The sequence below is a fragment of the Eleginops maclovinus genome, chromosome 4 (genome assembly GCF_036324505.1).
Source record: "Eleginops maclovinus isolate JMC-PN-2008 ecotype Puerto Natales chromosome 4, JC_Emac_rtc_rv5, whole genome shotgun sequence".
NCBI classification, from domain to species: Eukaryota; Metazoa; Chordata; class Actinopteri; order Perciformes; family Eleginopidae; genus Eleginops; species Eleginops maclovinus.
In genome coordinates, this window is record NC_086352.1 from 1404904 (window position 1) to 1419957 (window position 15054).

The window sequence follows — 15054 nt, forward strand, 5'->3', positions numbered from 1 at the left end:
ACGAGGTTTCAGTCAGTGTTGGATTTTAGTTAGCCTATAGAGCGCCGAATGGATCACCTCGGGCTCAAGCAGACTTGCTCCTCATTCTCTGACAGGAAAACCAATTGTAATATTTTGAAATATTCAGGAAGAGAAGTCAAAATATTTAGAGAGAAAGTTAGAGGTCTTTGGGAAAGGTTTCGGAAAAAAGGTTTTGGAATAGTTTTACAGAAATATTTAGAGAAAAGCACAAAAGAAATAAGAAGCTCAAATATTACAGGAGGAAAAAGGTGTGGAGGAAAACAGTTTCTAGAGTATTCAGGGAAAAGGGTTACATACTATGAGTCTGACTGATCTCAGAGGAGGAGGAGGAGGATCTGTCATTGTGACTGTAACCTCCTAGGTACATGGCTGGTGTTCTCTGTGAGGCGTTCGTGTGCATTCAGGGGTTAAAGGTCATTAGTGTTGGGGGGGTTACAGGAAGGCGACGCCCCCACCTTTCCGCTCACTCATCTCCAGCAGCTGAGGGTCCCCCATCTGCAGGAAGAAGCTCTTGTTTTTCTCATACTCTTCATCGTCTATTATATTGATGCGGATAGTTTTACTGCAACAGAGAAACAGAGGGAGGAGGAGGAGGAGGAGGAGGGAGGGGAAGAGGATGAAGAGGAGGAGGAGGGAGGGGGGGGAGGAGGAGGAGGAGGAGGAAGAGGAGGATGAGGAGGAGGAGGAGGAGGGAGGGGAAGAGGAGGAGGAAGGGGAGGAGGATGAAGAGGAGGAGGAGCGAGGGGGGGAGGAGGAGGAGGAAGAGGAGGATGAGGAGGAGGAGGGAGGGGAAGAGGAGGAGGAAGGGGAGGAGGATGAAGGGGAGGAGGAAGGGGAGGAGGATGAAGGGGAGGAGGAGGGAGGGGGGGAGGAGGAGGAGGAGGAGGAGGAGGAGGAGGAGGGAGGGGAAGAGGAGGAGGAAGGGGAGGAGGATGAAGAGGAGGAGGAGGAGGGGGGAGGAGGAGGAGGAGGAGGAGAGGAGGAGAGAGGAGGAAGGAGGAGGAGGAGGAGGAGGGAGGGGAAGAGAAGGAGGAAGGGGAGGAGGATGAAGGGGAGGAGGAGGGAGGGGGGAGGAGGAGGAGGAGGAAGAGGAGGAGGAGGAGGAGGAGGAGGAAGGGGGATGGGAGAGAGGGGAAGAGGAGGAGGAAGGGCAGGAACAGGAAGAAGGGGAAGAGGAAGAGGAGGAGGGGTAGGAGGAGGAGGAGGAGGAGGAGGGATGGGAGAGAGGGGAAGAGGAGGAGGAAGGGCAGGAGCAGGAAGGGGGGAAGAGGAAGAGGAGGAGGAGGAGGAGGATGGTGGGGAGAGAGGGGAAGAGGAGGAGGAAGGAGAGGAGGGGGAAGAGGAGGAGGAGGAGTGGTAGAAGGAGGAGGAGGAAGAGGAAGAGGAGGAGGAAGGGGAGGAGGACAGAGGGGAAGAGGAGGAGGAGGAGCGATGAAAAGAAATCCAGAAAAATTCCAAGATTTTGGAAAACGGAATATTCATAGAAACCTGGAAAAAATTATTCTGTCGGAGAAATTGAGACATTTCAGAAGATTGAAGGACTAAAGTAAATGACAAGAAGACCTCTGGATATTTAGTTTAAAAAGTCTCATACTTTCAATCTTTTTGGAGGAAAGCCTGAATATTTAGAGAAGATTTTGATGAAGTTTGATATTTAAAAATGTTTTGGGAAATCGGTCGGAATGTTTCTGAATATTCAGAGAAAAGAGGCGTAAAATCTTCAGACGTTCAACCTGCTGACTTTGTATTGAAGTGTCGTTAAGTGGAACCCCCCCCCCTTCATTACTGACTGAATACTTTTTTAGATGACGTGTTCTCTGACGTGTTCTCTGACGTGTTCTCTGACGTGTTCTCTGACGTGGTGGAATATGTAAATGTGAGTTAATCTGCAGCAACACGACGGGGATAAATCCAGCTTCCTCCTTAAATCTGAACCTGCACCGAAAACATCCTCTGCATGTTTTCGGTGCTAAAGTGTGTGTGTGTGTGTGTGTGTGTGTGTGTGTGTGTGTGTGTGTGTGTGTGTGTGTGTGTGTGTGTGTGCGCGGGTGTGTGTGTGTGTTTCATGTCAGCAGATTGATGGAGGGGGTCTCTCTGTGAGGTACTTGTACTGCAGTACTCTGACAGGAGTGGTACTTGTACTGCAGTACTCTGACAGCAGTGGTACTTGTACTGCAGTACTCTGACAGGAGTGGTACTTGTACTGCAGTACTCTGACAGGAGTGGTACTTGTACTGCAGTACTCTGACAGCAGTGGTACTTGTACTGCAGTACTCTGACAGGAGTGGTACTTGTACTGCAGTACTCTGACAGGAGTGGTACTTGTACTGCAGTACTCTGACACTGCAGTACTCTGACAGGAGTGGTACTTGTACTGCAGTACAGAGTGTGAGTACGGTGAGGATCTGTCTGTGAGGACAGGCAGGATCTCTGCAGTACGCTCTGCCCGAATAAGGAAGAGAGACGCTGCTGTTTATCTGCAGCTGGAACACAGACACACACACACACACACACACACACACACACACACACACACACACACACACACACACACACACACACACACACACACACACACACACTGTCTGCAGCTGGTCAATAAACAACCAGCCAGTACAAAGACACGTATAACGACACTCTGGGAATTTGGGAGGGAAACTCCCTCTGGAAGATTTTTGCCTCTGCAGACCATTTACATGCACTAACACCTACAGATCTACAGGAGAGGGGACAGCATGAAAAGAAGAATAGGGACCCTTCAAACTATACATGAATCTACGTAAAGCGTGCTTTTACCTTTGGTACTTTAAGTATATTCTGATGCCAACACTTTGGTACTTTCACTCAGGTCAGGTATGAAGTACGTTTACTTGTTATACAGGGTTTTTTACCCTTTAGTATTTCCTCTCTAGTTGAAGTAAAGTAGTTCTTCTCTCTCTGGTGTCTTCAGGGCTTTATTACCCGACTCCTGAGTGACAGGAGAGCCAGAGGAAGGAGTTCTCCTGGATGAACGGAGGGATCTGAGGATCCCACCGATGATAAGCGTCTCCCTGAGGAGCCCTCTGTCCGGCTGGGATCTGAGGCTCTATATAAGGCTGCGAGCCGGTGAACGTGGAGCGGCTGATCATCAATAAACTGAAACCACAGAGAGCGTGCCACCTTTTCCATCTCACAGCGGAGGACGTGTTTATGCTCTGGAAATAAATCTGTTGTCAGAGCGTTCCTGCCGCCCGCAGACATGGAAACAGCCTCCGCTGTGAGAGGAGGACCTGGAGCTCCTCTGAGCGTGACATCACTTCCTGTCCCCTGGTCTGGAGGTCAATGGTTTACTGAGTATGTTTTTGGTTGTTAGCCTGAAATAAGGCGTGTGGTTAACACAAGCTTTGCTGAAGAAACAAATAAAGGGTTTAAATAAAGTGTTTTGTTACAGTAACTGAGATTCAAATATGAAGAAACACCACAGATAGAGAAATGATATTGGAAAGAACCTGAACCTCCTGTAACATGAGACCCTGGGTCTGCACGTCACTGCACACATAAAGTAATCATATTTAACATAAATATAATACTTATGGTCAGAAATTACATTCAAAAGCATAATTTGATATCCTTATTGTGTACATTTCTCCATATAATTGAATCAAAACTGTGATTATTTCTGCATAACATTTAAAGCGATCTGAATTCCATCATTAATCATTAACCTAATACACATTTTACTTTAATACGAACCCCAATCCAAACTGGAAAGTCCAATGTTTGTATAAATATTTGTATTTATTGTGGGGTATATAACAGAAGGTGCATATTATATTTTATAAATACTACAATGACATATTTTTATAAACGGTAGTATTCATTTACTTTCATTGTTCGTGTAATTATAAGTTAATCTTTTTATTTATAATATTTTATTATTTTATCGTTTCTAAAATAAAGCGACTGCCACAAACCCCTCGCTCCCCACGGACTGACCAAATATTCTGAACCTGATTAATTGTGTTTATGAAATAACTGATATTTCAGCTTCTGGGTTTTGTCATAAAGACTCTATTTCCCAGAATGCCTTGCATGGAAGTCAGAGGTCTTCAATCCCTTGTGCCATCGCACGGCGCTGGATATTCATTTGTACTCACAAGATCTCATCGTTCTCGAACTCCAGGACTCCGTGGGTATCTTCGAAGTCCTCGCCTCCACCCTTCGCCGTGCCCTCCGTTGTTTTGTACGGCACCATCACGACGCCGCGAGCTCCCGACGTCCGGATCACCTTCACCTCCATCATACCGACGCTCTCGCTGATGGTGAGCGCCGGCTCCTCGAATGTAAAGATACCGGCGTGGTCGTCGTCGAAGATGGTGACGGTGGCCGTGCACGGCAGACCCAGACCAGCGAGGGCGTCCACGTGGTTGGTCTCGCCCTCGTCGCCCCGCAACAGCACCCTCACGTTGCTGAGGTGAACCAGGAAGTGTTCGTCCTCCTCGAAGATATCGTCGTCGATGATCTCGATGCGGATCTCCCTCTCCGTCTCCCCGGGTTTGAACACGATAGTCCCTTCGGTGAATCTGTAATCTGAGCCGGCGTTCGCTGTCCCGTCTTCGGTGCGGTAATCCACGCAGACGGTGGTCATGGGATCTCCACCGCGGCGCATCACATTCAGAGCCACGCTCCCGCAGTTCTCCAGACACTGGTAGGTCCCAGGGTCGAAGAACAGCTTGGCGGAGAAGTCATTGGCGGCAACCTCGGAGCAGATGTCGTGCTGGTGGACCCTCTTGGCCTGGTCGGCAGCGTGTCTCTTCAGGATGTTCCCTGCCCCCGTCATGATCCTGGTGGCCTGACAGCGGTAGAAAGCCCGACTCTTCTGCTGCTGGGTTAAAACCTGGTAATTGGCGAGCTCCATCAGGTGCTCCAGCTCCTTGTCTGGGTGTTTCTGTTTCAGCTCCTTCAGGATCCGAGCCACCTCCTTGCGCGACTCCTCCTCGTCCAGCTCATTGAACTCAAACTCCTCTCCTCGGGAGTTCAGCATTCTCCTGTCCATCTCCACGTCCATCTTGGACGGAAGATCCGGCTCTCCCTCTGTCTCGATGATCACTCCTTTCCGCTTCCCGGCCCGGTAGCGCTTGTACATGTACTTGTAGAAGAGGAGCCTGCGGTCAGCCACGTAGGCGAACCCGACACAGAGGGGGAAGAATGCGAGCGTGAGAAGCCCCTCCCAGATCTGGACGACCCCCGGAGAGAAGACGGCGAGGATCAGGTAGAGCCAGATGTAGGCAAAGACGCTCCAGGTGGCGGTGACGAAGAACACCCGGAGGTGCTTCACCTTCCTGGTTTCCCCATCCGGGATGACGGACACGCAGAGGCCAATGATGACGAACATGTTGAAGGCGGCACTCCCCACGATGGTATTGGGGCCCAGCTGGCCGGCGTTGAAGCCATGACCGCACACCTCCACCACCGAGAGGAGGATCTCCGGTGCCGAGGAGCCCAGGGCCATGAGCGTCAGGTTGGACACGGTTTCGTTCCAGACGCGCACCGTGGTGGTGATCTTCTCCCCGTTGGGTTTCTTGATGGTGATCTGTCTCTCCTGCGATGTGATGACCTCGATGGACGACATGAAGCGGTCGGCGACGATGGAGACGCCCAGGAACATGTAGGCCAGCCCCACAAAGTAGATGGTGGCTCTGGCCATGCGGTCGGTGAACGGGGGGTCCCGGGGTTCCCACACCGGCAGGATGACGCCTTCCACGCAGGCGCTCGCTCCTCCACATTTGTTTGTGCTGTTGCTGAGGGAGGTGTTGGAGGTCCGAGCAGACCCTCCTGCTGAGCAGTGAGGGAGCTGGACTGAGATGAAGGTCAGCAGGAGAAGCAGCCTATCGTTGGTCCCCGTCCGGCTCATGGTGAGCTCCTTAAACCTGCAACACAGGGGGGCTCCTTTACACACCTCAGAAACACTCACACTCTGGTCTACAGCTTCCTGTCTCTCATTTGGAAATCATTTACCTTCCTGTACTTCAGTAATCGCTTTATTTAAATACAAGTCCCTTTTCACTGACATTGATCTGAACTTTAACTACAGCTTAAAATAAAGTGGAGCAGCAGAAACATAGAAATACCCCGGTTATGTACAAGTACTTAATAATGTAATTTCCACTACTCAAGTTTTTACTGTATGAGATTAAACTGGGAATTCTGTCAGAAAGCAATGGTTGTTCTCCAGAAATGTGAGATTTAATTCTCATAAATGTTCCCCTTTAATCTCATGACTCTGTCCTCTAATATAAACCCGTAACTCCACATCTGTAACTCTTAACAAAGTCACTTCATTTTGAATATTTTTCCCGAGGCCATCTTGTAAAAAAGGAGCCTGATTAAATTTATATCAAATAAAATAAATATATATTTAAAACAAAATGATAAATCTAATCACATCTGCACATCATTACAAATGAGTAGAAATGCAAATAACCTCCATCAAGTTATTTTTAGTGTGTATCTGATCATTTAAACAAAATCCATAGATTTTTGCTTTAATAATTGAGATGAATCGCATTAGTTTAAATATCATTTCTAATTCATATATTTTGCTTTAAAGACCGGATCATTTTATCTTTAAGGACATATAATACAAACTTAAGTCATATTTAAATTAACTAATGCTATAATAACCAGACGTTTGAACACCAGTTACTTATACTGGCATGGTGTATTATTACACGTTTATTTGACATACTTATACACTATGGCAGCATGCTTCATGCTACAGTACTCTAAAGATGCTCTATGATATCGTATGAAATCTGAAACGTACCGTGGGTGTGCGGCTCTGACAGCAGCAGGATTGAACACGGCAGGTTCTTTTTGTGTTAAACCCTCAGAAACTCCAGCAGAGCGTTCATCCTGCAGAGACTGAACTAAACGAGCGCTCCCCCTCCTGCAGCAAGCCGTAAAACCTGTCAGAGTGAGGAGACGAGGAGCAGGGACCCTCTGATAATAACACCAGCAGACCTCCAACAGCTCCTCCTCCTCCTCCTCTTCCTCTTCCTCCTCCTCTCTCTGTCCACTGTCTTCCTCTACACTACCAGGCTAACTATGTGTAATATTCAAATGAGTCATTTTGTAATAAATATGTGTTCATCTGCATATCTCAGTCAGAGGCAGGTTGTTGTTTCAGTTGTTGACATGATTCTACGGGGGGGGGGTCTCTTTGCAAACTGTGAGGAACAATCAGAAGCACGGAGGTAGTGTCTAACCTGCTGAAGCACCGTCTAGTTCCTGCAGGAGCCTGACGTCTCCATGCAGCCCTGCAGGATTACCACACAGCGGAGGAAGTCATGAAGTACGTTCACTCTGTACTGGACTTTAGGACAACTTTGAGATACTTGTACTTTACTGTATATACTTTATACTTCTACTCCACTTTATCGGCAGGTTTTTACAGATTCAGATTATTAGATCAAACCAAATATAAATCCACAGATCAACACTGATTACAGGTCCAGATATCCGGCCTCAGAATCCACTCACTTCAGGGACCCTGCAGAATGATTACTTCCAGAGGGACTTGACCCGGGAACTGGAGGATCACCGGTTCAAATCAAAAGACCAAGGTGTCCCTGAGCAAGGCACCGCTCCCTACACTGGCAGCCAACTGCTCCCATTACTGGGATGGGTAAAATCCCCCTCTGTGGGACCAGTAAGGGTTCCTTCTTCTTCTGTACTTTTTGTACTTTAAGTCTATTCTGATCCTAATACTTGTGTGCTTTTACTTTAGTACGAGTTCGAATGCAGGAGTGTAACTGAGTATTTTTACCATGATTATTTTCCCTTTTCCTAAGATCTCAGGACTTTCTCCAGCACAGCGTGACATCGAGAAGATACACAACAGCATCACTTCACAGTGTGTGAGGTGACTCAGGATCATTCTCAGGAGCTTTACTTCAGTATTTCCCCTCTCTACTACTTTACACTTTGTACTACAGTAGTGAGGGAAATACTTTTTCTGAGACTTTACTTTAGATTCTGTACTTTAACTTGAGTGACATGACGTATCACTACTCTTACTGAAGGAAATGATCTGAGTTCCTCTTCTTACAGCATGGTATTACTGCAGAGTATTTTTACTGTGTTCAAGTATAATTTTGAAGTACTTGTACTTTACCTGAGTATTTCTTTTTCTACCACGTTCTACTCGTACTCTACTACTTCCTCTCAGAGGGAAATATTGCACTTTTGGTGCGTTTTTAAATGCATTCATACGGTCATATTCCTGCACTACTGGTTTAAAATATGTGAGTTCTTCCCCACAGCTGGAGGTCAGTCTGCAGCTTTCTGTCCCCCGAGCTCCGATACTCACCCAGTCCTGTGGCCGCAGCAGAAAGAGTGTGTGAGTGTGTGAGTGTGTGTGAGGAGGAGAGCTGCGTCGATAACGCTCTAAATTTACCGTCGTTCTAAACATGGCCGCCGCTTATCGCCCCGTCGCGGGCCTTCACCTTACAAGGCTGTGCGGGGCCCGGGGCCCTCAGCACCTCCTCAGGGAGATAACGGCTAACAGCTAACGCAGGAATGCTGGGATAAGAAGTGTCACACACACACACACACACACACACTTCAACAGAGGTGGAACAGTAAAAATATTTTGATAAAAGTCCAGCATCCAAAATCTGACGGACGTTAGACGGCTTCCTACGGGAGTGTCATCGTACTCAAAGTTTCCAAAGTAAAAGCACACAGTCTGCAGAGTGAGGTTTAGATGTTCATTTTTATTACCAATAACTACATTTAACAGTTGCCATTTTGTGTGTGTGAGTGTGTGAGTGTGTATGTGTGTGTGTGTGTGTGTGTGAGTGTGAGTGTGTGTGTGTGTGTGTGTGTGTGTGTGTGTGTGTGTGTGTGTGTGTGTGTGTGTGTGTGTGTGTGTGTGTGTATGTGTGTGTGTGTGTGTGTGTGTGTGTGTGTGTGTGTGTGTGTGTGTGTGTGTGTGTGTGTGTGTGTGTGTGTGTGTGTGTGTGTGTGTGTGTGTGTATGTGTGTGTGTGTGTGTGCGCGATATATCAAGATTATATATAGACTTAACTCAGGCTAAACTCAGGCTAAACTCAGACTTAACTCAGACTTAACTCAGACTTAACTCAGGCTTAACTCAGACTTAACTCAGACTTAACTCAGGCTTAACTCAGACTTAACTCAGACTTAACTCAGGCTTAACTCAGGCTTAACTCAGACTTAACTCAGACTTAACTCAGGCTTAACTCAGACTTACCTCATGCTTAACTCAGGCTTAACTCAGGCTTAACTCAGGCTTAACTCAGGCTTAACTCAGGCTTAACTCAGACTTAACTCAGACTTAACTCAGACTTAACTCAGGCTTAACTCAGACTTACCTCATGCTTACCTCAGGCTTAACTCAGGCTTAACTCAGACTTAACTCAGACTTAACTCAGACTTAACTCAGACTTAACTCAGACTTAACTCAGGCTTAACTCAGGCTTAACTCAGACTTAACTCAGACTTACCTCAGACTTAACTCAGACTTACCTCATGCTTAACTCATGCTTAACTCAGGCTGGAGACGGCGCTGCAGGCCGACCTCGTCGACAAAAGCTAAATCGTGGACCAGATCAATAATAATAATATTAATAATAATAATAATAATAATAATAATAACAATAATAATAATAATAATAACAACAACAATAATAATAATAATAACAATAATAATAATAATAACAACAACAACAATAATAATAATAATAAAGATAATAATAATAATAACAACAATAATAATAATAATAACAATAACAATAATAATAATAATAATAATAAAGATAATAATAACAACAACAACAATAATAATAATAATAATAATAATAATAAAGATAATAATAATAATAATAAAGATAATAATAATAAAGATAATAATAATAATAATAATAATAACAATAATAATAAAGATAATAATAATAATAATAATAATAAAGATAATAATAATAATAATAATAAAGATAATAATAATAATAATAAAGATAATAATAATAATAATAATAATAAAGATAATAATAATAATAATAATAATAAAGATAATAATAATAATAATAATAATAAAGATAATAATAATAATAATAATAATAATAATATAATAATAATAATAATAAAGATAATAATAATAATAAGATAATAATAATAATAATAATAATAATAATAATAATAAAGATAATAATAATAATAATAATAATAAAGATAATAATAATAATAATAAAGATAATAATAATAATAATAACAATAATAATAAAGATAATAATAATAATAATAATAATAATAATAATAACAATAATAATAATAATAATAAAGGTAATAATAATAATATATTGTATTTGTAGAGCACACTTTAAAATCAACGTTTTCTCAAGGTGCTTCACAGTGCTATGGGGAGAAAGAAACAAATAAAATGAAATAAAAGCTAAGGATCAGATTTAATGAAATACATAAAAAATAAACTCAACTAGTGAGCTGAGAGTCAGAAAGATAAAAGAAAAAGGTTCAGAGCATAAAAGGTTTAAATATAAAGTGAAGCACAGTCAGGGAAACGTGGTGAGGAACAGTAGGGTCTTCAGGCTTTTCTTGAAGACTGAGAGGGATGCAGAGGTCCTTAAATCTTCTGGGAGCTGATTCCACAGACGAGGGCCGAGGGAGGAGAAAGCACGCTCTCCAATGCTGGCCAGTTTTGTCCGGGGAACAGCTAGGAGATTGGGCTGGAGGACCTGAGGGTGCGTGATGTCTGTGAGTGTTGTGTACTCACCAAGTCCTGTAGGTAGGGGGGGCCTTGTGTGGTCAATGGCTCTGTAGACCATGGTGAGGACTTTGTAGTTGATCCAGTGGGTTACGGGGAGCCGGTGGAGTGAGTGGAGGAGGGGGGTGATGTGTTCTGAGTTGCATGTTTTGGTGAGTATCCGGGCGGCACTGTTTTGTACACATTGCAGTCTCTGAGCTGTTTCTGTTGGTAGGCCAGCAAGCAGAGAATTGCAGGAGTCAATGCGGGAGGGGACAAAGCCATGGATCCTGTTTGCTGAGCGACTGTCGCATTTTGGAGATGTTCCTCAGGTGGGAGTACGAAGCTTTGCAGACATTTGATGTGTGCTTGGAAAGAAAGGGATGAGTCCAGTTTCATGCATAGGTTTGTGACAAGAGGGGAGAGAGGACTGGAGTGGCCATCGATGAGGAATGGCCTCTGATTTGCTGCTGTTTAGTTGGAGGGAGGTATTTCTCATCCAGTGATGTATGTGGTGCAGGCATCTGGAGATCTTTGAAAGTGCCAGATGTTTATCGGGGCAGTTTGGAGGGAAATCTGTGTGTCATCAGCATCTGTGTGGAAGAGTATGTTATGGCTCCTCAGTATTTGTCCCAGAGGCAGCATGTAAACTAAAAAGAGAAGTGGCCCCAGGACTGACCCTTGGGGGACACCAGAGGTAACACAGTGTGCGTTGGACGTGTTTTTTCCAAGACGGACAGATTCCTGTCTTCCTGAGAGGTATGATCTGAAAGAGTCCCGAGCCTTGCCAGTGATTCCCACCTCCCTGAGATGCTGACACATGATGTGATGGTCAACAGTGTCAAATGCTGCTCTTAAATTCAGCAAGATGAGAAGGCTTGGGGAGCCAGACCCAGCCGCCATCAGCAGGTCATTTAGGACCCTCACCAGAGCCGGTTCAGTGCTGTGAGATGGTCTGAAACTGAGCTGGTGAGAGTGGAGTCGTTCATGAAGCTGGCGGGCCACAACTTTTTCCAGAACCTGCCAAGAAAGGCAGGTTTGAGACGGGGCGGTAGTTTGAGAGTACCTCAGGATCCAGGCTATGTTTCTTCAGGACTGGTCTGATGGCTGCCTGCTATAGAGTGGGGGGAATCTGACCACTCAACAGGGATTTGGTTATGATGGTGGTGGCAGTGGGAATAATGGATGGAGAGCAGGCTTTCAGTAGTGAGTTGGGGATTGGATCTAGGGCGCAGGAGGTCATAGCTGAGATGAGTTTTGAAAGCTCAGCTTGCGTCACCTCCGTGAAGCACTTCAGGGTTGGTGAAGTCGACAGCGTGACTACAGGAGGAAAGGGAGACAGGTTGATTTGGGGAGGCTTTGGTGATGTTAAGCCTAATGTTGTCGACTTTCGTTTTAAAAAGGTCCATAAAGCGGTCGCAGTCCTCAGTTGAGGGCGTGGTTGATGAGGCTTCACTAGGCTTGAGCAACCGGTGTGGAGAACCGGTGCTTTGGATTGTTACGATTTGTCTCATCAGACTGGAGTAGCAGGCTGACCTGGTTGCTCTCACTGCAGTGGAATAGGCCTTCTGGTGATCTCTAAAAGAGAGCAGCTGGACAGTTAGGCCAGTTTGCCTATATCTGCGCTCAATCTTCTGACCCTCAGATTTGTGGGCTCTGAGCTGGTCAGTGTACCACGGGGCAGAGCGATGGAAAGACACCAGTCTGGTTTTTTCAGGTGCAACCTGTCTAGACACTCATGGAGGGTGTTAGATATTGAAGATATTGTCGATCGCATATCTGCCCTCAAGGATGCACAAATGTTTGCCTGTGATGGTGGGGGTACTGGTGGCGGTACTGGTGGCGGTACTGGTGGCGGTACTGGTGGCGGTACTGGTGGCGGTACTGGTGGCGGTACTGGTGGCGGTATTGTGGGCTGTAATATTGGCAGTAATGGTAGCCAATATGATAACAATATTTTGCTCCTTCATGCTTCTCATAGGCATAGAGGAGCCATTTGTTTTGGCAGTACTTGTTATTGGTGGTGGTTTTCGAAGCTTCGATGGCGATGTTGTGCAGCTTGAACGTATTTCTAGTTCCGACCAGTGGCGGCTGGCCAATAGAGGGCGCTAGGGCGCCGCCCCACCACTCACCTCTCACCACATTTCCTTGAATAAGACATAAAACAAATGAGATAAAAATGAAATAATAAAATACAAATATTTGAAATATATGTATATATTCTTTTAGATGTGCAAGATAAACATTTCATAGTTAATGATGAGTAAAGTTGTTTCGTTCGTTGACATTGTCTGATTGGTGACCATCTGTATATGTGTTCATACTACATCTGTTTATACTATGCCAATTATTCCCCCCTCTTTATACTGCCCTTATCTTTACATAATCCCTCTTAGCTGCATATACTGAACATACTCTATATATCGCACTTGTTTCTCTTTGCACTTCTATCTCTCTATAATGTTGTTGTTGTTGTTGTTTTCATGTATGTAAATACACTGGTTTGATACCTTAGTACATGTATGCATGCTTTGTTTTAATACATTTTGGAGTTATAGCCCCCCCTGGAGAAAACTCCACCAGCCGCCACTGGTTCCGACAGCACTTAACTGGGAACAAAGCAGCTGGTTTTCCCTGATCCCTCTCAGCACTGACCACTACTCCAGTAATCCATGTGGATACGTAATACTTTTGAGGATACGTTTGTTTCATTTGTCAAAATCATTTGATGGATTCATTTGTACTTTAATTCATGCAGAAGTGTGTGTATCAGAGTTTCTCCATAAAGCAGCAAATATTCATTCGACAGAAAAACACATTTTTATTTTCACTATTTTTAGTTTAATGAATTTGTTTTCCTTTTCTGTTTTATAACTTCTTCATATTAGTTGCATTCGAATGAAGGCTCCGAATGCAGTTGCTGTTCAAATATAATTGAGAATTTTAAAAAATGTAGGTCAGGAATATAAGTATTGACGTGGTTATGAGCAGAGCTGTAAAGGAAGTACATTGACTCCATTACTGTACTTACTTTTGAGGTACTGTTACTTGAATATTTCAATGTTTTGCCACTTTGTACTTCAGTGTGTACTTTAACTACGCGTTACTGCACGCTCAGTACTTCAGTGTGTACTTTACTGCACGCTCAGTACTTCAGTGTGTACTTTACTGCACGCTCAGTACTTCAGTGTGTACTTTACTGCACGCTCAGTACTTCAGTGTGTACTTTACTGCACGCTCAGTACTTCAGTGTGTACTTTAAGTACGCGTTACTGCACGCTCAGTACTTCAGTGTGTACTTTACTGCACGCTCAGTACTTCAGTGTGTACTTTGTGGAATTAACTTCCGGTTGAAAGTGAAAGTAAAGTGTTCCCTGCTCTCTGTCTCTCTGTCTCTCGGTCTCTCTGTCTCTCTGTCTCTCTGTCTCTCTGTCTCTCGGTCTCTCTGTCTCTCTGTCTCTCTGTCTCTCTGTCTCTCTCTCTCTCGGTCTCTCTGTCTCTCGGTCTCTCTGTCTCTCTGTCTCTCGGTCTCTCTGTCTCTCTGTCTCTCGGTCTCTCTGTCTCTCTGTCTCTCTGTCTCTCTGTCTCTCTGTCTCTCGGTCTCTCTGTCTCTCTGTCTCTCTGTCTCTCGGTCTCTCTGTCTCTCTGTCTCTCGGTCTCTCTGTCTCTCTGTCTCTCTGTCTCTCTGTCTCTCGGTCTCTCTGTCTCTCTGTCTCTCGGTCTCTCTGTCTCTCTGTCTCTCTGTCTCTCTGTCTCTCGGTCTCTCTCTGTCTCTCTGTCTCTCTGTCTCTCTGTCTCTCTGTCTCTCGGTCTATCTGTCTCTCTGTCTCTCTGTCTCTCGGTCTCTCTGTCTCTCTGTCTCTCGGTCTCTCTGTCTCTCTGTCTCTCTGTCTCTCGGTCTCTCTGTCTCTCTGTCTCTCTGTCTCTCGGTCTATCTGTCTCTCTGTCTCTCGGTCTCTCTGTCTCTCTGTCTCTCTGTCTATCTGTCTCTCTGTCTCTCGGTCTCTCTGTCTCTCTGTCTCTCGGTCTCTCTGTCTCTCTGTCTCTCTGTCTCTCGGTCTCTCTGTCTCTCTGTCTCTCTGTCTCTCTGTCTCTCGGTCTCTCTGTCTCTCTGTCTCTCTGTCTCTCGGTCTCTCTGTCTCTCTGTCTCTCGGTCTCTCTGTCTCTCTGTCTCTCTGTCTCTCTGTCTCTCGGTCTCTCTGTCTCTCTGTCTCTCGGTCTCTCTGTCTCTCTGTCTCTCGGTCTCTCTCTCTCTCTGTCTCTCTGTCTCTC

At 45.1% G+C, this 15054-nt stretch overlaps 1 protein-coding gene across 6 annotated transcripts in view; it reads right to left on the minus strand.

Annotated features, from left to right (window-relative positions):
- Nucleotides 1-8414, minus strand: part of LOC134862717 (sodium/calcium exchanger 1-like) — a 21822-nt gene extending 13408 nt beyond the window's left edge. For 3 of the 6 annotated variants that reach the window (XM_063880745.1, XM_063880744.1, XM_063880741.1), the window contains exons 1-3: nt 8372-8414; nt 4158-5930; nt 477-583 (exon numbers count right to left, since the gene is read on the minus strand). In XM_063880745.1, the coding sequence (XP_063736815.1) occupies nt 477-583; nt 4158-5914 (1864 nt within the window). In that variant the 5' untranslated portion in view covers nt 5915-5930; nt 8372-8414. Of the gene's footprint in view, nt 1-476; nt 584-4157; nt 5931-6018; nt 6193-6826; nt 6963-8371 lie in introns of those variants that run through there. The other 3 variants (XM_063880746.1, XM_063880742.1, XM_063880743.1) reach the window with 2 other exon arrangements.
- Between the last annotated feature and the right edge of the window lie 6640 nt (nt 8415-15054).